The 27478-nt window shown below is 33.4% G+C and overlaps 1 protein-coding gene across 4 annotated transcripts in view; it reads left to right on the top strand.

The window, feature by feature from the left end:
- The window catches only part of csw (protein tyrosine phosphatase non-receptor type corkscrew), a 172220-nt gene that overhangs the window by 126838 nt on the left and 17904 nt on the right, over positions 1-27478 (top strand). For 2 of the 4 annotated variants that reach the window (XM_073975079.1, XM_073975078.1), the window contains exon 1: positions 489-2505. The exons of the other annotated variants lie outside the window; for them this stretch is intronic. In XM_073975079.1, the coding sequence (XP_073831180.1) occupies positions 1778-2505 (728 nt within the window). In that variant the 5' untranslated portion in view covers positions 489-1777. Of the gene's footprint in view, positions 1-488; positions 2506-27478 lie in introns of those variants that run through there. 4 annotated transcript variants of the gene reach the window in all.

Here is a 27478-nt window from a genome sequence, read left to right as displayed (position 1 = left end):
ACGTTCCGTTTTTCCTCATCCCCTATAGCACTATATAATCTAATAATGATACCTAAAACCGGTGTGAACTACCAGGTAATTTACACGTTTTTTCACATGTTATGAACTTTTGTGCAAGTTTTGTTTTATAAAATTATTTCCCTTCGATTCGAGTATTAATTACCGTATTATCAACTAATATTTATTTGTTGCAATCATAACAAATAGAAAAAAAAAACCGCTGGAATTGCCGGTAAATTTCATGCGATTGCGTACTCCAATGCTTGTTTCTCAGATCTCAATCTCGTTGTAGGCAGGTAGGTAGGGGGCTTAGTCATATCTTTCGTAGTATGACAGTTGTATTATCGTATAAAACACTACAAAGCGAGTGTTGTGATACATGAATGAGTCGTAGAAGAAAACACAAAGAGACGGAGTAAAACTTTGTAGAGAGAAGAGCATTTTGTGCTTTGCAAAACCAGGTTGTATTATCGTATATCGTTGCTTGATTAACGTTGGGCCCGCACACACCTCCACACTCTCGCACTCACAGCGCTCAATATCAGCCAAGTCGCTTGGCGGTTGTTTACCATTTTTGTTTTGTTTTGCGCTTTTTTAATGGTTGTTATTTAAAAACAAATGTAAGTTTTCAATCTTGATTCATTTACGTTCATACAGTCGAAGTGTTGAGAAGTGTTCTGAGAAGTGTTGCCGCGTACGACGAAACGCGTATTCATTCGCATTTCACATCCCAATTATCATCATCGTATATTGCACCTGAGAAAAACGCGCGCGCGCTCCGCCTTAAATAAAAGAAGTGTTGTTTAGATAACAAAAACAGACAAAAGAAGTTGGAAAACATAACTAACAAATTGAATTGAACTGAATTAAAGTTTGCTATACTACAAACTTTTTGGTTAACATTTTTTGTATTTTTTGAAATCGGTCGGTTGTGTGTGTTAAAATTGTGTTTTGCCAAGTGATCGATAGATCGATAAATGGATGGATTTGTAAATTGTTGAAGTTGAACAAGTTTCCTTACAAAGGAACTCCTCCAACCAACATCACCACTACAAACAAGTTTAACAATTTTGTAACCAAAAAACCAACAACAGCAGCAAAAACTAGTCAGTCAGTCAGTTAGTTAATTGAGAAAAATAAGCAAAAAAAAAACATAAAATATAATTGCACTTCGTCGTATGCGTATAAAAAGTTGAAAAAAAAAACATATCGTAATTGAACGAAAAAAACGTCCTCAGCACCAAATGAAGGGGAATTTAATGTGGTCAATATGCATTCATTGTATATCCATGAGCATTTAATGTGTGCCCAATTGAAACAAGAACAACAAAAGTCACAAAACCCCAGAGTAGCTCAAAACTTAAAACAACAAAGCCAAAAGTGGTTCAGTTCTTTGAAAAGTTGCCATAAAAAGTTGTTAAAATCTCTTCAAGAAAAATACAATAAAAAATCGAATAAGAAAATTGTCAAATAAAAACGAAACAAAAGGAAATACTCATACAAACAAACTTAAAGTTTTAATATTTAAACAAAATAGAAAAACTAGGAAAATAAGTGAAAAGTGAACATATCTATCAAAAGCAAGAAATAACATCTTGAAAATCCAAACAACGAATTTTGAAACAAGGAAGTGCACGACATTTCAAAACCAAAAAGATTTGGGATATTCAACAAAACTAGTCAAAACCAACTCAAAGAAAACAAAAACAAGTCTTAAGACAACAACGAATTTTTTCTTCATTCATTAATAAACAAAACAACAAACACCCTCACAAAAATGCTTAACAAATATTTAACAAAAATCTCCAATGCTGTTCAGCATAAAAACAAAGAAAATCTTAAAAATAATCATCACCCACAGCTGAGCAGTAGCCAAAGCTATGATGAGACGGCCAATGCTCAAAATAAACAAAATGACCGCAATTTGGAATATGAGCGAGCCATTGCTGCATCATATGCCACCAAGTCGTTGTCCTCCAACGCCGTATCCACCACCACACCCAAAAAGAAGAAACCAAAAATTAATGTACACAACAACAACAATACCAAAACTTGCCTTTCCACAAATGAATTGGCCATTATAATAAAGGGAGGAGAATCGCACGGCCACAACAAACGTCACACACTAAAAGAATCCTCACATAATTTCTACTCATGTTCTCCCCCACCACCACCAGCACCGCTGAGAGAAACAAAAAGTTCCTTAACATTACATTTTTCCACATCACCATCATCGGGTATTTACTCAAATGTTTCTTCATCATATGGCTCGGCTACAACGAATTCACTGAAAGCCCACTCCTCGGCATCATCGTCGGGAGCATCATCATCAGCCTCTACAGAATCGCTAAATTCATCGGCAGCCAGTGAAACACCCTATTCATCGAATGTCTCAACACCCACATCATTGCCATCATCGGGTAATCTTGTGTGGCCTGTATGCGCCAGCAGACTTCATTTGCCGCATGAGCTGGCTATGCTGAGGATTCGCATGTGGATATTCCCGTGGGTACTTTTTTTAGTTCTTATATTTATTATTTAAGTAATTAATTTAAAATCAAAATAAATTTGATTTAAATAAGTCTTTTATGGCTGTAGTGTTATGTGTAGGAAAAAGTTAGATATTGCCAGCTTGGGCGCCAACAAAGGGAATAATTTCCCAGTTACACTAATGGCCTCTTTTACACTAAGATATTTTGAAACAACCTTTATTCGAAATACTATCAAACTTATGTTTCTTTTGACAAATATTCGATTCATTTTTTGTTTTCAATCAAACAAAAATTTTCTGCAATAGTAGGAATCTGGTTGTAATTCGAGCGAACGGTCGCGTATCACGATCGTGACACTAAACAATAACATCTAAGCACTTTAGCGACGACTTAGTACTAGACACTTTAGATGTTGTTTAGTGTCACGATCGTGACACGCCCCCATCTCTAGATTAGAACTAAATAAAAAAGGATAAAAAATAGGCAAATACCCACTGTTGTTGTAAAAAATGCATTTGAAAGAAGAAAAGTTCGATGACAGAGAAGCCACTCCACAGCCGATATGTCTGATGAGCAGCTCTACCATAGTGGTGGTTGTGTGGGTTCGAATCTTCGGCTTTCCTTTTTCACTTACAAAAATAAACGGTCATTAAGCTCGATTCCAACAAGAAATTAATTAAAATTAATATTAAAAAAATGATCATCGCCCTAATACGTAAAATTTTTAAATAAATAAAAATCAGCTGAGTCAGTGTTTGAAAAACACGTCATTGAAAAACACGTCATTGAAAAACACAAGAAAAAATGTGTTGTCACGGCGCTAAGCGTTTTTCATGAAACCAAAACTAAATTTGCAAATTCTCATTGTTATTGTAAAAAATGCATTTGAAAGAAGAAAAATTAGATGAAATAGAAGCCACTCCACAGCCGATATGTCTGATGAGCCACTCTACCAACGGCAAGGCCTCAAGCCTTTTAGGGACCATAACCCCCGTTAGTACGATGAATATTTTTCGACTTTTATACTCAAAAATAATTTCCTCCTGAACGAATAAATTAAATTTTGCTTATTATGACTAAAATAACGTTTTTTCCATTTAGATATAAAAAACCTTCCGCACAGCTACTTTGATTTTTAGGGTTTTCCATCGAATCAGCTTATATGTCCCGGTCCACACTAGCGTGAATTTCATTAAAAAATTTCATGAAATTAGGTGTTCTTAAATCGAATTCCCCACTACAGCAATTTAATGATTTTACTCTACTATGGACGTCGATCTAGAGACGCATAATTTCATATCAAAATTTCAGTGAAATTACTATAGTGTGGCCCGGGACTATGTAAGGTTTTATAGATAAAAAACCTTCCGCACAATCCACTATGCAATGATTTTTCTATTTATTTATTCGTTTTGTATTTTTTTTTTTCAATAATTTTGTGCGTGACGAATCACATTATATGTAACATTTTATCGAATCTTAAATAAAAACTCATCAAAATATGATAGAGTGAAACGAGGTTTTAAAAAAGTTATCATTCTAAATAAGACTTATATGCAAGTTAAAAATAAAATTCGAATTTACTTTTGCCATATTTTGATGAATTTCTATTAAATAAAATCTTATATATAAGGTGATTAGATAATAAAACCTCTCACACAAAATCTTTTCAATAAATTAAATAAAAAACAAATTAGTTCGCGAAGAAGGTTTTTTATAGAACCACCTTATAAGTAAGATTTTGTATAATTTTAAATAAAAGCTCATCAAAAATGTGCCTAATCGAAATAATGGTTTTACTAGACCCCAAGTACGTTTGGACGAAATCTGTTTTAAGGCAATGTGGAGTCGATTTAGGTCGTCTAGCTGGTGCTTACGATAACTCTGGAACGGATTAACCGATTTTGTCCAAAATTGGTTGTTCGTAATATTTTTTCTTTGTCCAAACTTAGATCAAGTTCGAATATAGGTCCACTCCTTTCGGTACCTCTGACACAAAAGTTCAATTTTTTCGCTAAAAGAGTACATGCGATAACTCCGACCGATTTTGTCCAAAATTTGTTTCTATTTCTTCCAGACATAGAGGTATGTGATGAGAACCAATTCGACTCAATTTTCAGAATCGAAATTTAACGTATTTGGGTTGTCTTATTATTATTATTTTTAAATAATAAATAATATTTTTAAAATTTAAAAAATTCAATAAAATATCTATCAAAATTCGAAATATACGATTTCGATTTATGTGAAATAGAACCGAATTCAGTTTCCATTACATCAGGTTCGAATATAGACTATATCGGCCCACTACTTTGGGTATCTTCCACACAACATTTCAAAAATTTTTGCACAAGTGTAGTTTAAGGAGGTATCTCGGTTCATTTTCAATTTGTTTGCATCTGATTGTCCTCGCAGCCGCAGGATGTTCCACACAAAATTTCAAAAATATTCGCTCAAGAGCAGTTTAAGGGCATGTCGTTTAAAATTTATTGAATCAGATTGTTCTCGTAAGCAAGTCCATACTTCCTGAGATAAGGGCCTAAAAGCACAAAAAAAACTCTGCCGGCTCCAACTAACTAACGATTGACTATCCGACTTAGCTGAAACTTTGCACAACGTAAAATTTCTTCCTCACACGTACATCAAATTCCAAGAAGGTCCGTATCTGACAAAACCTTCGGGCACCTCCCTCAGAATCATACGAAATTTTTCGCTTAAGTGTAGTTTGAAATTTTCGTCGAAGGTACCCCAGGTGATGCTGATTACAACGATATAATTCGTTCCATGAAATAATGACCCAAAAGATCAAAAAAATTCTACGGTGACCTACCTAGTAGCCACGAACTAGGTTCGAGGATTGTATTGAAATTTTTACCCAAGTCCTGTTTACAGCAACATGATGTGTTTCGTGGGAAAGTCCATGCTTTTAGACATAATGCTCCAACAGCTCTAAACTTCAACTAAAGCAGCTAGTAGTGACAAAAATTGAAATAAGTAGTGACTGACATTGGTCCAATCTTTGCACATCTCTATAAAGACTTGCTGCAGCTTGTCTAATAAAGACTTGTTGCAGCTCGTCTATAAAGACTTCATGCAGCCCACCTATGAAGATTTAGCGAAGCTGCAGCAACTCGTTCATACAGTCTTGCTGCACCTTGTCTATTAAGACTTGCTGCAGCTCATCTCTCTATGAATAATTAAAAAATAAACTTGGTCAGATTTTTAATAACTGTGGGGGAATCGAATTGGTATACTTAATGAAAACAAGTAAAAAAGCATTAAGTTCGGCCGGGCCGAACTTTTCATACCCTCCACCATAAAATATTCATTTCTGTCCCCAACTTTAAGTGAGTACGTTAAAATGTCAGATAATGTACATACAATGCTTCATTCGGGAGGCCCTTTTTTATGGTGCCTATATCTAACTGTTGACAATTGTTGGTGGGCTAGAAATTGTGAGGTACTCTTATATAGGGGTTATAATAAAACATGGACCTATGTTGACAGTTTTTGATGGGAGCCTTTAATGTCAAATAACTCCTAATTCGGTTAAAAAATTTAGCTAGAATCCTGAAAATATGGAAAATCGGTACATAACGTGGGAACTTCAAATGTCATTAACAGCTAGTTCGGAGGTATCTGGACTATACGAAAATATGAACTTAAATGAGCAATTTTGTTGCAGAATTTTTGTTGACTTTTAAATCTCAAATTACAGAAAGTTCGTCCAAAAAATAAAGCTAAGGTACGGAAAACTGGAGGTTTGTTATGGGGCTATACAAAAACATGGACCTACGTTCGGTTAAACATTTTAAGTAAAATCCTCAAAGTACCGAAAATCGGGAAGTATCGTTATATTGGGGCTATGTTGAAAATTGTTGATGCAGATGTGTGGGGACCACTACAACCTTCAAATGTCAAATTACAGTTAGTTCTGTTAAAAATTTTAGCTAAAATTGCCAAATTACTGAAAATTGGGAGGTACCGTTACATGGGAGCTATATCCGAACATGGACCTATGTTGACAAATTTTGATGGAGAGGTGTTGTGACCACTAAGAACTTCAAATGTCAAATTACTGCTAGTTCGGTTTAATATTGTAGCTAAAATCATCAAATTACTGAAAATAGGGAGGTACCGTTATATGGGGGCTTTCTGGACAATTTTTGGTGGAGAGGTGTGGTGACCACTAAGACTTTCAAATGTCAAATGTACAAATTGCAGATAATTCGGTTAAAACTTGTGGGTAAAATTCTCAAAATACCTGAAATCGGGCGGTAACGTTATATGGGGGCTATTCCAAAACATGGTCCTATGTCCACTAGTTATAAAGGTTAATTGACATTTAAGAACCCTAAATGTCAATTGATAGCTAAATCGGTCTGAAAATGTAGATAAAAACGTCAAAATGCCGTAAATCGGGGTACCGTTATGTGGGGGCTATACCAAAACGTGGACCTAAGTCCACAGGTTTTGTCGCATAAGTTTATTGACATTTAAGAACTGCAAATGCCAAATTATAGCTTTATCGGTCTGAAAATGTAGCTAAAAACGCCAAAATACCGTAAATCGGGGGGTACCGTTATATGGGGGCTATACCAAAACGTGGACCTATGTCCACAACTTTTGTTATATAAGTTAATTGATACTTAAGAACTCTAAATGTCAAATTATAGCTAAATCGGTCTGGAAACGTAGCTAAAACCGTCAAAATACCGTAAGTCGGGGGGTACCGTTATATGGGGGCTATACCAAAACGTGGACCTATGTCCACAACTTTCGTTATATAAGTTTATTGACATTTAAGAACCCTAAATGTCAAATTATAGCTACATCGGTCTGATAACGTAGCTAAAACCGTCAAAATACCGTAAGTCGGGGGGTACCGTTATATGGGGGCTATACCAAAACGTGGACCTATGTCCACAACTTTCGTTATATAAGTTTATTGACACTTAAGAACCCTAAATGTCAAATTATAGCCAAATCGGTCTGAAAATGTAGCTAAAACCGTCAAAATACCGTAAATCGGGGGGTACCGTTATATGGGGGCTATACCAAAACGTGAACCTATGTCCACAACTTCTAATATATAAGTTTATTAACACTTAAGAACCCTAAATGTCAAATTATATCTACATCGGTCTGATAATGTAGCTAAAAACGTCAAAATACCGTATATCGGGGGGTACCGTTATATGGGGGCTATACCAAAACGTGGACCTATGTCCATAACTTTTGTTATGTAAGTTTATTGATGCTTAAGAACCCTAAATGTCAAATTATAGCTAAATCGGTCTAAAAATGTAGCTAAAAACGTCAAAATACTGCAAATCGGGGGGTACCGTTATATGGGGGCTATACCAAAACGTGGACCTATGTCCACAAGTTTTGGTTTATATGTTTATTGGCACTTAAGAACCCTAAATGTCAAATTACAGCCAAATCGATCTGAAAATGTAGCTAAAAACGTCAAAATACCGTAAATCGGGGGGTACCGTTATATGGGGGCTATACCAAAACGTGGACCGATATAGCCCATCATCGAACTTGACCTGCCTGCAAACAAAAGACGTATTTTCCCAAAATTTCAGCGTCCTATCTCCATTTTTGTGGATGCTAGAGTGATTACCACAGACGGACGGACGGACGGACGTGCTCAGATCGACTTAGAATTTTACCCTGATCAAGAATATATATACTTTATAGGGTCGCAAATGAGTATTTCAATGCGTTACAAACGGAAAAACAAACTTAATATACCCTCCATACTATGGTGGAGGGTATAAAAAGAAATCTGATTAGGCTCAAATTTATTCCATTGAAAATAGAATTGAAACCATGTGCATATTTTTGCATATTTAATTATGTTTTTAATATTCCCCTACAACTGCAACATTTGAAGAAAGACATTTCATAAACACAACTTTTTATAATAAAATACGGAAAAAATCTGAGTCCTACTCTTCTTAACACTTCCAAACTTAGATTTTCTTTTGCAAAAATGTTGGCAAGTGTATGCCATACTATATCTTAATTTAAAGCCCAACAAAATATGATTATTTTCCATACAAATTCACACCCCCTTTTGTTTGGGTTATAGAAAAATTAAACAAAATTCCAGCAAAGCTAAAAAAATTGTGTCCCCCTACAAAATTTCAAAAGTAAACAAACATGTGACTTTCGCCAAAAAAAAAAAATACAAGTAATAATAACAAAAAAATTATAAATTCAAATAAAAGAAACGCATACAAGAATTTCTTATCGCAAACTCTCTACAAGCGGTTGCTGTTGTCATTTGCTGAATTTCTTTTCAATTAAGTGGACGGTATTGAGGGAAGTAAGAATTGACGGGGCGAATACATTGACTGATTGATGTCGTCTTTTGCTACCGCTTTGCTACAGTTTTAGTCTTTGTCGTGTTTGCTTTCATTGCATAAATAAATGATTGTGGGTGGTTGGTTGGTTGCCTTGTCTTTCTGGTTTCTGTGTCTTGTCATGTTTATCGCTCACATTTTTTTGTTTAACACTCTGTTAAACATTTCAATTAACACAATTTTGTTATTATTGTTATTCTGTTTTTTTTTTTTTTTTTTTTTTGGTTTGGTAAAACAATAGCAAGGCAAATGTTCAAAGAAATTCTAAAACAATGGTAAACCATTGTTTTTAAAAAATAAATATGTATTTTTTTCAAATATTTAAAATTCAAATAAAATGTATTCCATATTTTTTTGGTGTGGAATTTCACAAGTAATATTCATTTAGGTTAAATGGCAATTGTGGGAATAAAAAGTGTTAAAGAAATAAGAAAAGCATCCCTGAAGAAATCTCTTATTTTCTGCTTTTCAAGAATGAATTAATGGATGCTACGAATGGATCATTGTTCTACCGCTCAGGCTATGTGATTAATTTTTTTTACCGCAGGGAGCTTTCAAGAAGAAAGAAAAGTGGTTTGATTTAAACAGAAATTTGATTTTTCTTTTTCAGCCTTGCACAGTTTGCGAAAAATGATAAACAAAAGACTTGCTACAGCTCGTGTGTAAAGACTTTCTGCAGTTTGTCTACAAAGGCTTGCTGCAGCTCATCTCTCTGTAAAATCACATAATTTAAAGATTTTTTAGCGTTGGTCACATCTTTAACAACTTTGGGAAAAAATATTTTTAAGATCATGCAACATTTTAAATATGAAACCCTATATGACAATCTTTACAAAACTATTCAGAACTTTCCGTGAAATAATCTTTCATAGTAAAACCGTTCAATTAACTTGAAAGTTCGTTGCTTTTTTTGAACAAATACTTTATACGTTTTTAATGGAGTGTAGAGTTCAAACTTTTTTACATACATATGTATGTACATAAATCTCGTGAATTCTTTATGTAATTAACGTGAAGTAGTTAAACAAAACTCACCTTCGACTATCAAAAAAGATCAACATTAAAAGGTGTGAACCTATGAACTCTCTTTGTATGTCGCTTCTGAAGTAAGAAAGAAAATTAACACTTTTTGTTTAATAAAAAAAAACACAGCAACAGAATTAATGAAAAAGTTAAACAGCAACAACAACAAATAAAGAAACTTTAATTGAAATAAAATGAAAAATAAGAAGAAAAAAAAAACATTCAAAATATAGTAAATTCTGTGTGAACAACACCAATGTATTTTTTCAAGTAGATAGGAAGTCACGTATTTTATATTTCTGAACATTTGTCACTCGCCATATATCTATCAACATACAATGTACGTACACAGATATTTTGAGGTATATTGACATTTCTGAAAAAGGCTATTTGCTACAATGACGTAGATGGGTTACTATCTCCCTCTATGGGTGGGGGAGCGAGCGTTAGATTTTTTGAAAATAATTGATGTTACATTTTTGAGAAATTCTAATGTTCATAGAGGTCGAAAACTTTGTATATTGGGAAAAAACTTTAATGTAGATATCGTTTGTTGGGATAATTTTTTGAGTAAATCCGATTTTTTTATATTATTTACATTGATATTATAGTTGACCTTTGGAATCCGAAATTCTATTCATTCATTCAAATTCATTTTCAGCTGTTATTAAATCCATCCATAAAGTGGGGCATACACTTTCAAATTTTGATGTCAATATTTGTAGTAGTATCATGGTGCAAGAAAGAAGGTGATACAATAATACCAACTGATATCTTCATTTGCTTTCAAAACAAACATTTAATTAAAAATAAATAACAAATATCTTTGTGTTTATTTCAGCTTTAGTCCATATTTTGTTGTATTCAAGTATTTGAATAACAACAAAATGTTTTACAGTGGATATGAAATTGATTAGTTGCGGGCGGAGGGTCGGGAATACTATAGTTTCAGTTGTCACCAAACAACTTCATCAGTTCCCTTTTCCGCCGACTCTGTATCGATAAACAGGTCAATAAGCCCATCCAGCAAATTAAACAAAATGAGAAATTTGCTATATGGCCCTAAAACTGATTACCCTACAATTTGAGTCGAACTAAAGAATTTTATATCCACCACTGTTTTTATGTCGTCTTTGCATTGCAAAGAATACGAACATAGTGTGTTGCTTCAATAAGCGGGGGTAAAACAACGAGAAAGTTGTTGTTTTTGCATTACGCATTGATCAACAAGGCCGTGCTGATGCCTATTATTGTTGTTGGCGTTTTTTATTGTTGGACTGCAGAATTTTACATCTTTGTGTTTATTTCAGCTTTAGTCCATATTTTGTTGTATTCAAGTATTTGAATAACAACAAAATGTTTTACAGTGGATATGAAATTGATTAGTTGCGGGCGGAGGGTCGGGAATACTATAGTTTCAGTTGTCACCAAACAACTTCATCAGTTCCCTTTTCCGCCGACTCTGTATCGATAAACAGGTCAATAAGCCCATCCAGCAAATTAAACAAAATGAGAAATTTGCTATATGGCCCTAAAACTGATTACCCTACAATTTGAGTCGAACTAAAGAATTTTATATCCACCACTGTTTTTATGTCGTCTTTGCATTGCAAAGAATACGAACATAGTGTGTTGCTTCAATAAGCGGGGGTAAAACAACGAGAAAGTTGTTGTTTTTGCATTACGCATTGATCAACAAGGCCGTGCTGATGCCTATTATTGTTGTTGGCGTTTTTTATTGTTGGACTGCAGAATTTTACATCTTTGTGTTTATTTCAGCTTTAGTCCATATTTTGTTGTATTCAAGTATTTGAATAACAACAAAATGTTTTACAGTGCCCGCAACTAATCAATTTCATATCCACTGTAAAACATTTTGTTGTTATTCAAATACTTGAATACAACAAAATATGGACTAAAGCTGAAATAAACACAAAGATGTAAAATTCTGCAGTCCAACAATAAAAAACGCCAACATAAATAACAAATATTTCGAATATCTGTGTACAACATCTTTATTTAAGCTTCGCGAAGAATATTTTACCGGTTTCTAACTTTTGTGGATATTACGCGCAAAAAATTTTGACAGCAAATAAAGACTATGTACGGTCTGAATTCGCCTTTTGGATCACCTTATTAAATTCGCCTTGAGTAGTATGTATAAATTTTTCAAAATATGAAAATGTGTGTGTGCATTTTATGGATTGAGGAAAATCAAACTAGATTTGATTTTCAAAATGAAACTCAGTTAATCCGATGAATACGGTTTATTTTCAAAGTTCTTAAAAAGAAATTTTGAAAAAAAACAAAACATTGTGTTTGTGAAGAAATAAAAAATTTTAAGTTCATTCATTTTTAGAGGAAAATTTTAAGATTTCGGTTGCAGATTGAATGCTTTGCTACACACTTGTCAAGCACACACGTACAGCATGGGTTCATCGGCTGGACAAGCCAATTTGATAGTGCATTGCCGCTTAAAAGTTGGGGTCCTATCCTTAACCCCTGTTTTTGTAAAAATTTTTATTCTTCTCACACGAATTGTCAAATTTTGTAGATCGATTTATTCGCTTTAGCGCAATTGTAGAGCGCTGATTTTTAAATGAGGAATTCTTAACGATATATGAAACGGGTATACGAAAAATTAGGTATGTATGTACTCTGGGTGCTGAGCTATGGATGCCCAAATTATTACGAATATAGACGAACGAACAAAAATAAGTTACAAAAACAGGGGGTTATTCTATGAACATGTGAAATGACAAATTTTATAAAAAAAACTGTAAAAGAAAATATTTTTCATTTGAGATTTTCATATGACAAGAATCCAGTCCCGTCCCCATACTCTGAGTATTTTGTTTATGTTAAAATTCTCTATATAAAACTTCTCTCTAAAACTATGTTCAGTACACAATAAGATCTCTGTATTTTAACTTTTCCATTTTCACAAGTGCTCCCTAAAAATATAGCCCAGCTACGCCCATGCTCATGTATATTTAATTGTTTTTACAAATAAATAAATTGATTTTATAAACAAACATATCTGAATCCCCCTCCACCATTAAACTATGCACATGATGAGGGAGGGGAAGACTATGATACAAAAAAAAAAAAAAAAATTCCTACTGTATAAGGAACTATTAATTGTATAAGGAACTATTAATTGTGTTCTGGAACAAAAAATTTAAGGGCAAAGGAAGGAAATGCTTTAAAACAACAACAATTTTCAAATAAAATTACATTGAAAGTAAAATAAGCGGAAGCTTCCATTAGAAGCTAACGTGAGTTTAGACAATAATAGATTATAAAAACAACATTTGTTGCAATAGCTACACGTTAAATGGGTTTAATGGGTTTCTACGTCTGAATATTCTAACTCCACTTTTCAAATTCAGACTTTCACTTTCTAAATTTCATTTAAACCCATTTGAGCAATCTCTAGAATGGATGACAAACTTATAGGAAAATCAACGCGATAATGATTTTGATTTTTGTACAACACTTTAATTAGTGGATTTATTAATTGGCAAATACAATTTACCAGCCTTCTATAGCCATTATAATGCGTATTTGCAATGCTACGATGTATAAATTAGAGTGACCAAAAAAAAAACAATTTTAAAGCAATCAACATTTTAATACAGTTTCAACGCCATCTATATTTCAATAGTAACATTTTTAAGCTTTTGTACGTTTGTCTTTGTGATATAACTTTTCATATTTCCTATTGTGATTGATTTTTAAATTTAAAGTTAACAGCTAAAAATACACCTCTGTAAAATATATTTAATACTACTAATATAAGCAACTATGTACTACTAAATTTATCAAGCAATACTAGATGACAATATCGCTTCTCGAAAATAAAAGCTAAACAGAAGGAAATTCAATAAATTCGTTCATACCATTTGAGCAATTTAAACTCTGTACATCAACTTCAGTGCTTCCTTAAGTAGTTGAAACTGATAGTAGAGCATCATCCGCAATACAGAGAGTGAATCAACCAAACAATCTCGGCATCTTCCTTCTTTATTGGCGGCGCAATGTGGGGCGATATAAGGAGACAGTTCATTCCTCTTGAGCAACTTGAACTCTGTACATCAACCTTAAGTAGTTGAAACTGATAGCAGACCATCATCCGCAATACAGACATTCAATCAACCAAGCAATCCACGAAACTTGTTTTGTTTTAATTTTTTTTTATTTCCTTCCCCCCAATTTTTTTCCATTTAATCCAAAAACCTTATATATGAAAATTTATGGCGATCGGTTAAGATTAACCCGTACCAACCCAGCGATCTTTGTTTCTATAGTAATTTGAAGGGGGTCAAAGGCGCATTTTAACCACATTTAACCAAAAATTGTGGCTAAAAAACGATTTATACAAAAAATTTTGAATATTGAAAATCTGAAAATTTTGAATATGCCTATTTGGCCGATTTGGGATATTTTGGGCTCTATATAGCTATATCCGTTCCGATTTTCATTTTTTTTAGCCACAATAATGAACTTAAATAATGCAAATATTGGTTGCTGGGGCAAATATTTGCCTAATGTGACCTTACCTTAAGACATTTTAGTGTTTCAAGTGAATGATGCAAGCTTTCATAGTCTATAGATCAATTTTTGCTATGGTTAAAATTTGCAAGCTAATACCCCGGGATGAGATGAAATTTCTTTTGATATTCAGCCTAATTTTATTATTCCTCCACCAGGCAACATCAAATTTTCAATGGTGGTAAAATACCCCTCAGTAATGTAGGCGACATTTCTTGAGTACTAGTATTTCAGTCATGTAAAACTTCTCTACAAGTGGTGTCTTAAGACACGCCGTTCGGACTCGGAGATAAACAGTAGGTCCCATATCTTTGAGCTAATATGAAGCGGGCTGCAATCATTGATATGGGAGAAGTCTCCATTGTCTCGTCTGGGATGTTTGTGGAACAATTATTATTCAGCCTAAATATAGGCTCAAAATTTGTGTTAAGTCTCTTGAGTTTGAAATATAGATATTTCAAACAATATTCTATGTTTTCGGAAGAAATCATAGTTCTAAACCGAATGAGTTGGATATGTTTTTTTATTTCCTCATGTTTACCCTTATATTGTTTCGAGTTTGCGTTGCGAAATACAATTTAATCTTAGAGTCAGCTTTAATATATTCTCATATTTTTTCAATAATTATTATTAATTCGAAGTACAGAAGACGCTACTGTATAAGTATAGATTAAGGATCATTTTGCAGTTTTTTAAACCTTCTAGGATGAATCTCTTAAAACCCGAAAAACCCGAACTTATATCACATAAAATTGCTGGATCCAAACTGCAGCCGTTTTTTTGTAAATAACTACGACTCGGTTATATGATCCTTCTATTTAAAGATATTTTATTTCAAACATTAGATCCGACCCGAGTGAGTTGGTAAGTGTTGCTTTGAAATTATTTCTCGAAGTTGAATCTGGTGGTATTCTTTTCAATTGGCATTGCGAAACACAATTAAATTTGATGTGCAGCCTAAATATATGCTCATAAATATCGCAAACAATTATCTTGCATTTGAAATAAAGATGGCTCTATAATAAAGGTAAAATATTAAGAATTTTTACAAATTTCCAGTCTTTCTAAGACACATCTCTTAAATCCCGAACTCATCTCGTATAAAATTGATCTATCCATGCTGAAGATGTTTATATTTGTAAAATGTTACAACTCGATTATATGATCTCCGGATTTTCAGATATTTTATTTCAAGCACAAGTCCTTACCTGAATTAGTTAATTAGTTCAGCTTTTAAACAATTTCTCCAAGTTTAATATGTTATTTTTGTTTTCAGTTTAAATTGCGAAATGCAATTTAATTAAATATTCAGCCTAAATACATGTTCGTTCATAGACAATTCATTAAATTTGAAATATAGATGGTGCTAATTTGTTAACAAAGTATTGAAAATTGTTGTATATATTTTTTGTTTGAAAATCAAAATAGAAGACGTCATTCCAAATAAAAGACGCCAACCCTCCTTTTTTCTAAAGTTATCGGACAAATCTCACATACCTCACAAAGGGTTTTCTGTATCCAAGCTGGATCCGGTATAGCGCACTAGGCATAGATTTTTTATTTTCATTTCCTGGCAGACAAATTTATTTTATTATTTATTATTACTTATTTATGTAGATTTTTGATAATGCAAGCCACAGGTATCCCACAAACACACCACATTATGCCAGTACTTTCGCTGTTGGTTGAGCAGCTCTTCAAGCACATTGAGTGTGAAAACGACTTCTTATGGCAGTGCTTCGAATTTTGTATTATAACGAAGTTGTAATAGGAAATCAGAAAAGGGAATTTCGATTGAATAATAAATAACTTGCATTCTAGGCTCACCATTTCATTCAACTTCACAAGATTTAATTTGTTTAACGCAAATCGAAAAAAGTTCGCAGAATGACTTTCATATTCCCCCTGAATATAAATCATTGATTTAAAAGTATTTCTTATTTATCATGCAATTATATTTGGAATTTCTCTTTCTCTCGCCTTTCACTCTCTTTCTCCCTGAATTACCACCAATATGGCGAAATTTACATGTGATCTCCTTGTTATTGATTATTTACTGCGTCAATAACGATAATTGTGTCATTACACTGGCTTGTGTTGAAATACTGCAAAGGTACATGTGTTTGGAATCGGCATCGTTTAAACTACCGTTATATGATATAAATAACTGTACAGCATCGACAACATGTAACACTTTTAACAAAATTAATAACCGTTATTACAAATACATTTTTCAGAGAAAAAGAGAGAGAGGAAGAGAGCTGTAAAAGCTCCTTAATCATCAATTCACTAATACTCGGAGTTAATTTATGTTTAATGAATTCAAGACTTAATGCGTAACTTTTGGTTATTTCATTCATTAATAGCCAGGATTGACAAGTCGAAAATTATGACGTATTTGACAAATCCGATAGAAAATAAGTATTCAAAATAATTCTTATTTGGCTGTTGTTTACATTAGTAATTCTAAGAGAACTATCAGAAAACTTAAGATTTGATTGGAATTGAAAATAAATTACTCAGAATTTTCTTACTGAACGACTTATTTTGGCAATAAATTATTTTTAAACTAAATTTAAACTTTAAATGTATCGAACTTCTAAAAGAAATCGGAAATAAAATAGTCTTTGACTCAAAATTAAAATAATTGTCATACTTTCATCCCGCAATACTTGCACACTTTTTGGTGCAAAAATGTCGTAAACCTCAAAATCAAATTTTACGCGCATCACTTCTGTGCGTAACTCCAAAACAAAAACAAACTCAAAATTCACACATCATATCAATAATAATAATTAGTACTTTAAATACGTCAGGGTGGGTATTATCAATTAACAACGGATCAACAAATCAAATACGAGCTACTAAAAACTTGAGTTGATTTTTATATTTAAACTCGAAAAGAAGACAAGCAGTCAGCCAAGCTGACTGACTGCTCATTGAATGGGAACAATGACAAACAATGGTTTTATTATTTCAATGATTATTATTTTTATTTGTTTGTTTTTGTTGCTGTTGCTTTTTTCTCCGATATTTTTGGTGTTACTTAAATTTGCCGATTAATTTGCAAAAAACCGTCGTCGTCTTGGTTGGTAGTCGTTGTCATGACTGTCAATAATTGCTGCGCTGATGGGTGGTTGATGGTTGTTGCTGTTATCATTTTGTTTTGGATAACCGGTAAAAAGACAATGACCCCAAAACGCCAAAGAAGTGCTATATTCTTTTTTTAATTTTCACTAAGTGGTTTTCCTTTAACCTTAAACCAATTTCAACAAGTGAAAAATAATAATAATATGCCTCATAAATTCTGAAAACCAAAAACTGCTCAATGTCAACGACTTTTATGCAGCCGGTTGTCATTGCTAATCGATTTGTATTTATTTACAAATATTTGTAAATTAAAATTTGCGTTAAAAACTAGAAAAAAATTAAAATCAATAACAAAAAAAAACAGAACTTAAATTCCAAAAGCAGTTAAAGACCGCCAACTGCTGAATATTTTCACCTTCACAAGTAAACAAACTAAATAAATATTGAAAACTTATATGCAAATAAAAATAATTTAGAACCACTTACCAATTATAGCGAAAAGTATAGCATCAAGTGTGTGTGTGTGTTTTCAATTTAGTTCAAGGTCTATATAAATATTTTTGGAATATTGACAAAAAATATCTCTTTAAATCGATATAAGACAATTTGCATTTAGAGGTAATCTTTAGTTCAATTGAAGATTTCCAATAGAAATCACAATTCAGCCTGACTAAAAGGAAGATTTCCTAATTTCTATAGGAAATCTTCAATTCAGCCTGGCTGAATTGTGTTCGCAATGGGAAATCTTCAATCCAGCCAGCCTGAATTGTGTTTGCTATAGAAAATCTTCAATTCAGCCTGGCTGAATTATGTTTGCTATAGGAAATCCTCAATTCAGCCTGGCTAAATTGTGTTTGCTATGGGAAATCTTCAATCCAGCCTGCCTGAAATGTGTTCGCTATATGATATCTTCAGTTCAGCCTTGCAGAATTGTGTTTTCTTTAGGAAATCTTCAATTCAGAATGGCTGAATTAAGTTTGCTATAGAAAATCTTCACTTCAACCTGGCTGAATTGTATTTGCTATAGTAAATCTATAATTCAGTCTGGCTGAATTGTGTTTGCTATGGGAAATCTTCAATCCAGCCTGCCTGAATTGTGTTTGCTATAGAAAATCTTCACTTCAACCTGGCTAAATGGTATTTGCTATAGTAAATCTATAATTCAGTCTGGCTGAATTGTGTTTGCTATGGGAAATCTTCAATTCAGCCTGCCTCAATTGTGTTTTCTTTAGGAAATCTTCAATTCAGAATGGCTGAATTACGTTTGCTATAGAAAATCTTCAATTCAGCCTGGCTGAATTGTGTTTGTTATAGGAAATCCTCAATTCAGCTTGGCTAAATTGTGTTCGCAATGGGAAATCTTCAATCCAGCCTGGCTGAATTGTGTTTGCTATAGGAAATCCTCAATTCAGCCTGGCTAAATTGTGTTTGCTATGGGAAATCTTTACTTCAGCCTGGCTGAATTGTGTTTGCTATGGGAAATCTTCAATCCAGCCTGCCTGAATTGTGTTTTCTTTAGGAAATCATAAATTCAGCCTGGCTGAATTGTGTCTTCTTTAGGAAATCTTCAATCCAGCCGCCCTGAATTGTGTTTTCTTTAGGAAATCATTAATTTAGCCTGACTGAATTGTGATTAATGTAAGTTAATTAGATTTTGAACTCCTTTTTGAATCATATTAATTTACTTTGCTGGGTGTAGGGCATGGGAAATTATCATATGTAATTCAAGCTGCTGCCTTATTGTTATTGTTTTTAAACATTTGCTTTTAACCCACTTTTGTTTACTTTATTTAATGGTTGTCTTTAATGTTAACAAAAGAAATTACAAACAAAATGTGGGTTATTGTTCAAAACAATAATAATAATAAAAACAACACAAGAATTGAAGTGCATTGAAATATTTTTTTTTTTTGTTTTCTTTTTTTTTCCTTTATCCCATTAACCTTAACAATGGAATTTTGTAAATAATATTATCTAACTTATATTTGAACACATTTCACAAACGCAAACTGGGAATAAAAAGTGTTGGTATAATTATTGACAAAAAGTTTGAACAAAATCAACATCAACAGGCCAGAAGAAAAAAAAAACAAAAACCTAATGTAGTTGATCTTGTTAATATATTGGATGTTGTTGTTTTTGTTGTAGCATTATTATTGTTATTAATAGTACAACAGGAAGAGAAAATAACATAGGTTGTTGTTTTTTGTGATTATTGTTATTATTGTTGTTGTTTATACGGTATTATGGCCAGCAGTAGCTACACCTGTATTGCTGGACCCCATTGACCACTGTATAGGAGTTTTTGCTTTGTTTGTTTTATAAATAAGCCTCTAGAGAAACAAATGTGTTTAATTGCAAAATAGTTATTTAATAAATTTATTTAACTTTCCACTTAATCTCTCTCTTAAGGACAAACATTTGTATTGGAATTATTTAACAATTCCACGTGTGCAGCAATTGTCAATCATTTATTCAAACACACACACACACACTTCGCGCAGTTCAAAAGTAAGGCGACCTCTACTTTCTATTGTTGTCATTATAGAAATTTCTACAGATCTGCCGTCATTAGTTGCATTTGTTTACGATTGCGAGATTTTCAATAAATATGTAATTTAATTGCAATTTTAAAAGGATTTTATCCATGAATTAATTCATTAGGTGCTTATCTCATGAGTTTTTTTTTCTTTTAAAATAATTTGTGGGAAATATGTGCAAATGAATTTATGGCGCCATCTAGGGGATGGCAAAGAACACTACAGCACTAACTTCACAGGCATTCTATTGAATTGGGAAGTAAACGATTTTTTAATTACATCAAAGGACAAAATTTCTGGGAAAATTGACCCAAGAATGAAGTTTACTCAAAATTAATATCGGGTACAATTTTGTTGTTAAAATGCCCAAACATTTTTTAAGGAGTGGACAATTAATTCATTGCGGTTCATTGTGTACTACATATTTCTTTTAAGATAGTGTTGTATCTCTCACATAATTCTCATATTTTTCAACTTTTCTTAATTTTTTTCTTTACCAACAAAATAAAAATACAATACAAAATACAACTGCAAATTTGCATTATCATTCTTCCTATAAAATATATTTTGCAACTCAAGAATTTTCTATCCGCATTTTGTAATATAAATCTCCTTAAATATTATTAAAATATTATAAACAGTATTTATAAAAAAAACTACAAAATTGATTATTCATGCCATCATCACGATTTTCTATTTGAAATTTCAAACATATTTTTGCATTTGCGTTAATTATTTTAAATAAATTTTCTCCACTTGTTGTTGTTGTTGGTATATGACGAACAAATACAGTGATATCGACCTTGTCCCTGGTGTGTGACAAATGTGCATTGTTTTTAATTTTATTTTGTTTATAATATTTTTTAGGCAGTAACCCATATTTGTATTCAAATTTATTAATATAAAAAATAAGGAATATTTTTGTTTTGTTGTTTTTTTTAAGTAAACCTGTTTAAGAACAAAAAAGTGATTTTAAGGAATTTTTTTTCGGTTCAATACTGTGGAAGGTTAGTTTACCTTTTAAGGGAGGAAGAGTTCAAAAACCTAATAATAAGGAAGACTGGGAAGAGAATATTGAATATTGTTAGAAGTTGTTGTTTGTATAGAAATAATGACATATGTACATTAGAGTGACCAAAAAAAATATATCTACCCCCAAATGTTTTCTATTTTTTATTATTTCCTACCTCTCAATTTTTTCCCATTTGATCCAAAAACCTTATATATATGAAATTTTATGGCAATCGGTTAAGTTTAACCCGTGCCATCCTAGCGATCATTGTTTCAATAGTAATTTCTATGGGGCCAAAGGCGCATTTTCACCGAAATTCTCTAAATGCCGCAATTATGGTCCGATCGATGACTTTACCAGTTCATTATTTTGGTCAGAAGTGCCTGACTGTATCAAAGGCTTTTGATAAGTCGAGCGCCAACATCACTGTTCTATCACACGGCGGTCTCTGGTTGAGTCCTTGACAAATAGATACGGTGCTCTTGAGTCAAATTTAAATGGAAGGTGCTTACACCTGGGAAGTTTTTGGGGATTCTGAAACTACAATGTTCACAGATGAGAAAAATCAAAAAACCAAAAAAAAAAATCGCCGGAGCGCTTTTTAAATAAATCGCGATTCAAGTCGACAATTTTAGGGGTTGTTTAGGTTTTTGCGATTTTGCTTGGAAACCGCAAGTCCTATCAAAATGGGAATAAAGAATATGTTGTAGCTATCAAAATTCTCTACAAGACTGACGTTAATGATATTTTCGTAGGTTTTACAACTGATGAGATATAGAAGTTGAAATTGGGACAATTCAAATTCAATTCAATTCTGTATCGTCTCCTTATAAAACAATGTCATGACTGCAATTTCCCAACTTAAACTTATATATCTAAAAAATGGTACAACCTAGGAAAAATTACATAAGCCTGTCTTGTAGAGAATTTTCACAGCTATAAGATTTTCTCATGGCCCATGCCGATAAGACTTGCCGTATTCAAGCAAAGTCGCGAAACCCGAACAAAAAAACCTAAAAATGTAAACTGAGCTTCTTTATCACAAAAATGGTACAGCCAGATAACAAATCATAAACGTCAATCCTGTAGAGAATTTTCACAGCTACAACATTTTCTTTAGCTCCATTTCGATTGGACTTGCGGTTTCCAAGCAAAATCGTGAAAACCTAAAAAACACCTAAAAATGTGAATTTTGACCGCGATTTATTTAAAAATCCCTACAGCGATTTTTTCTTGTTTTTAGATTTTTCTCATCTATCAACATTGCTGTTTCAGAATTCACAAAAACTTCCCCTGTGTAAGCGATTTTCTTCATTAAAAGTTAGTTAAGGCTCACCCTTCATGACATTGTTTTATAAGGGGGGCGATACAGTCAGTGCATTGTCCCAATTTGAACTTCAATATCTCAAAAATGGTAAAACCTACGAAAATACCGTAAAGGTCAATCTTGCTGAGAATTTGCATAGCTACAACATTTTCTTCAGTCTCATTTTGAAAGGACTTGCGGTTTCTAAGTAAAATCGTGAAAACCTAAACAACCCCTAAAAATGTCAATTTGAATCGCGATTTATATAAAAAGAGCTCCGTCGATTTTTTTTGTTTTTTTTTATTTTTCTCATCTATGAGCATTGTAGTTTCAGAATCCGCAAAAACTTTCCAGGTGTAAGCACCTTCCATTTAAATTTGATTCAAGAGCACAGTGTATATGTATAGATGGTGTGTAGCGCTGTTGTTATGCTGTGTTGCTTACGGAATCCATGCTGATGATCGGCAACTTCATAGCTATTTCTAAAGCTTCAGAGGACTAAAGCCTCAACAGTCTTTGCAACGGTGGACAAAAGCGAATTCCGTCTATACGATTCACCTTTGGTGGCATCCTTGCCCTGCCTGCACCCTCCCCATTTTCCAGACTTCGGGAACAATGTGGGTGGTTAGCGACAGGTTCAGAATTTTAGTGAGATATTCGACTTCCAGCACATCCAGCATTACCATGGAGATTCCATCAGTGTCCAATGTTTTGGATGATTTAGCGTAGCCTGATTCGCAACATCATCCATTGTAAATTGTGGTCGTTCATCCTCGGCAGGAAAATATCTTATTCTACATAGCACTCATCGCCCTGTTACTTCCGGGACGACAAACTGTCGATTAAAATAACTTGAGCACCTCTTCGGATCAATCAGCGTAACGTCGCCAAATGTGACTGAGGTTCTATCTTCCTTCTTTCCACGGTTCGAGAGTGACTTAATCACTGCCCACAATTCACTTCTTCCGGCTATTGTGTTGCAACTCTTCAGATGATTTAACCACTTGTTCCGCTTATGTTCACCGACCAATCTGTTAACTCCCAGTGTTAGCTCTCTGACTCTGGTGTCACTAGGGTTGGCGCAAGGAAGCTCATCACGCCCATTAGTTATTAACATCGCCTCTACTGGGAAGTTTGGTCTCACTTTGGGTATTCGAGCAGCAGGTATATGGTGATAGGCTGATAATGTCTCGGAACGTCCCTTCAGAAACGTTGGACAGATCTCCGAAACGGTGATTTGTGAACTCTCTGAAACTTGGCCAATTATCTTTCTCATGTTTGATGAAAGTGCGGTCATGAAATCAGGTGGTCTGCGGATGAAAACAGTCATGGGGGATGGTCTGATCCAATAGAAACGACAGGTTGTCAGTTAACGTCATTTGTCAGACCAGTAGTGGGATTTTCTAACCCATTTTTTGGTTACCGACAAATATCGGTAAGTTAGCGACCAAAATAAAGCTGTTGCTAAGTCCTACCGATAGCAATACTATTGTTAATTTTTATTTGTACTTTTCTTTCATAATTTTGCTTTTTAATTCTACCGACGGTTATGACCTTCCAAAAGCGGGCTAATGTTAGGGGGTTGTATACCTCCAGCAACTCCACCTCGGCAGTTCCACACTTGACTGCTACCCCTATACATTCTATGTACGGATCGTTATACCCAGCCTCAAGGAAGATAGGTCTGTACTGAAGAGACCGGTGCAATAAAAAGGTTAATCCCCCACCTCTACTTCTGGTGCGATTCTTCCTCAGAACGTTGTAACCATCACAACGCTGTAAGCTGCAGTTGCACCGCCGCGACCACAATATATTTTCGACTCATGAAATCCACTATTTACTCGATCTTACCTCGGAATCCATTGCAATTATATTGCAAAAAGGATGCATTTTCTGGATTGAAACAAGGTGATGAAGTTGAAAAAAAAAATACAAAAATGTACTTTGTGTTTGTTAGCTGTAAACTATCCCTCCTACTCATTTAGCTGATTATATATACATTTCTCTCAATTATTACAAAACTTTTATGAAATCATATGCAGTATATTAAATGCTCATAAATAAACAGTTAATTACTACACTGTGTGTAACTTTAATTATGAATTGCTGGTGCTGCAGCTGCTGGCGCCCATTTTTTAATCTTCAATAAGAAGCTTATTTGCCACTTATTATGGCAAACAACAAGTTTTACAACTTTCCTGGCATTTTAAACAATTTAATTATGTATGTGTGTGTGTGCGTTTTTTATTCAACTCAATGTAGAAATACTTAAGATTTTAAACCACTTTTGATTTTAATTTTCTAAAACACAGAATTAAACTACAACAAAATTTAAAACCGAGACCTGTTTTAAATTTTAATATTGGAAATCTATAAATAACACACAAGACTTCTAGTTGGCTGGCTAATAACGTTGCTGCTGCTGATTTATTTACCCTTTTGCCGGAAATTTTATTGAAAAAAAAAAACGTTCCGTAAGCCACTTGCATTAAATCAAATGTAACTGGTTTAGTAGAATAGAAAGCGAAAAGATTGAGTTTTGTTTTCAATCAGTTGCTGTTATATTTTTACACGAGAATGTTACAATTTGTTGTTTAGGTAGATGCGGAACCAACCACATGGGAACTTGTTGTTCTACCATGTAACCAAAAAAAAAACATGAACTGGAAATGACACTCACTCTAATCATTTCACACCATGACTAGAGAAACAAGATTACTGGTTTACAACAAAACGCTCCCTCTTTCTCTTTTTTTTTTTTTTTTTTTTCTTTTTTTTTTTTTTTTTTTGTTTTGTTATGAGACTATTAATTTTAAGAACTATTTTTATGTTTTAAATTATGTTATGAAACAATTTGTTTGTTTTCTTAACCAAAGTTCACTTTGTATGGAATTTCACCTACAAACCGCATGAAATGAATTCCACGTGATAAAGAGAAATAGAACTCTTTGTTAATAATTTTTTGTTAAATATTTAATCTTTGGTAGATGCCTTCAAGATATTTGCTAAACACACATTTCATTTAAATGAGCGACAAGAGAATGTTTTTATACCCTCAGCCTTTAGGCTAAAGAGGGTATTTACACTTTGATACGACCAAAAATGTGCCTCATAGAAATAATGGTATTAGACCCCAAGTATGTTTGTACGATATCCGTTTCAGACAATTTTGAGTCGATCTAGCAATGTCCGTCCGTCTGTCTGTCTGTCTGTCTGTCTGTCCGTCTGTCTGGCTGGCTGGTGCGCACGATAACTCTCGAACGGATCAATCGATTCGGTTCAAATTTTGGGTATCGAAATGTTTTGTCCAGATTTGATTTAAGTTCGAAGATGGGCCATATCGGTCCACTCCTTCAGGTACCTCCCCCACAAAAATTCAAAAATGTTCGGAAAAATTGTCCACACGATAACTCTTGAAGGGAGTAACCGAATTAGTCCATACTTTGCACATCGTGACATTTCTACCAGACATAGATGAGGTTCCAATATGGACCTTATTGGTCATCTCTTTCGGGTACCTCCCACACAAAATTTTGCTTAAATGCAGTTTAAGGCCTGCTCTTGAATCGCTTTGATTTTTGTTGCAGCCACTTGTATTCACTACCCCCATTACGACGATATAATTTTTTTCAGGAGCAAGTCCATACTTCCTCAGAAATCAGCACGAAAACTGCAAACAACTTATATAATACCATGTGCCGTAGTTGGAGCGCACTATAACTCTCGAACGGATCAACATATTTGGTTCAAATGTTGTGTCTTTCAATATTTTGTAAAACTTAGTTTAAGTTCGAAGATAGACCATATCGGTCCACTCCTTCCGGTACCTTCCCCACAAAGGTTCAAAATTTTTCGCCAAGATTGTGGGCATGATAACTCTAGGAGGGTGTAACCAAATTGAGCCAAATTTTGCTATTGGTAATATTACTTTCAGGCATAGATCGGGTTCTAATATGGACTATATCGGTCCACTCATTTGGGTACCTCCCACTCAAAATTTGGAAAAAATATAGTTTAACAACTCCTCTCTGATCTTATTAATTTGTGATGCAGCTGGTTGCACTTGCGGCCCCTGTTACGACGTTGTAATTTTTTTTCGTGGGCAAGTCCATACTTCCTGAGATAATGACCCAAAAAGGTCGAGAAAATCCTACCGGCACCACCTAAACTGGTTAATGTGTAAAATAACCCTTTAAGAGAGAAATCGATTTAGCTCAAACTTTGTAAATTGAACAGTAAAATTTTAATATATTTAAATTCAGAAAATTAGGTACAATATTTTTTTTAATTATATAGTCTGTAAGGAAAATATCCATAGACTAGTAAAGAAAAAAAATTATTGCCTACAGATTTGTATTAGGTCCGAATATGTACTACATCGGATCACCCCTACGGAACAAATGCACTCGTCTTGGATCATTCTGAATTTTGTTGCAACATGTAGTTTTTTGCGGCCCTTTCCATCCTGGAAAATTTTCCCAACAGCTAAAAAACTTACAGAAGTATTGTGTAAACTTTTTTTCTTCGGGTACGTGGCTGAGGGTATATTTCTGTCGGCTCAGCTGACTGATACTTTCTTACTTGTTCTTTTTAATGATAAAAAATTCCACTAAAAAGAATAAACACGCAATTTATAGATACGCAAACATTTTGAGGTGAATACGCATTAAAAATTTCAACATGACCCAATTGACTTTAAAACAAATATTCAGAATTATTGAATAGACCTCAAAAATATGTTAAAATGTTATAGAGTAACAAATTCAAAAGTGCATATTTTTTTAATTTTATTATACGTATTGTTTATATGTAAAAATGAAACATTGTTGGTACAACCATACATTTTCTATTTTACATAAAAAAAAATTCATAGTAAATATTTGCAAACATTAAATATACTATTTTTCAGAATTATAAAAAAACTTCAGAAATACATTCCCGCATAGATTTTGCGCTGATACCGAAAGTGAAAGACTGAGAATGAGTTCAAGGATAAATTTTGTTGTATGATTATCACAATTTGTAACTATTTTCTAAGATATATCTAGTCATTCTACTAATTATTCAAGAAAAAATCTGGCATT

Source organism: Musca autumnalis, unplaced genomic scaffold, assembly GCF_047663935.1.
Source record: "Musca autumnalis isolate F117 unplaced genomic scaffold, ASM4766393v1 scaffold_3, whole genome shotgun sequence".
In the NCBI taxonomy this organism is placed as follows: Eukaryota; Metazoa; Arthropoda; class Insecta; order Diptera; family Muscidae; genus Musca; species Musca autumnalis.
Note: the sequence above shows the minus strand (reverse complement) of the source record. Positions and strands in the feature narration are given on the sequence as shown.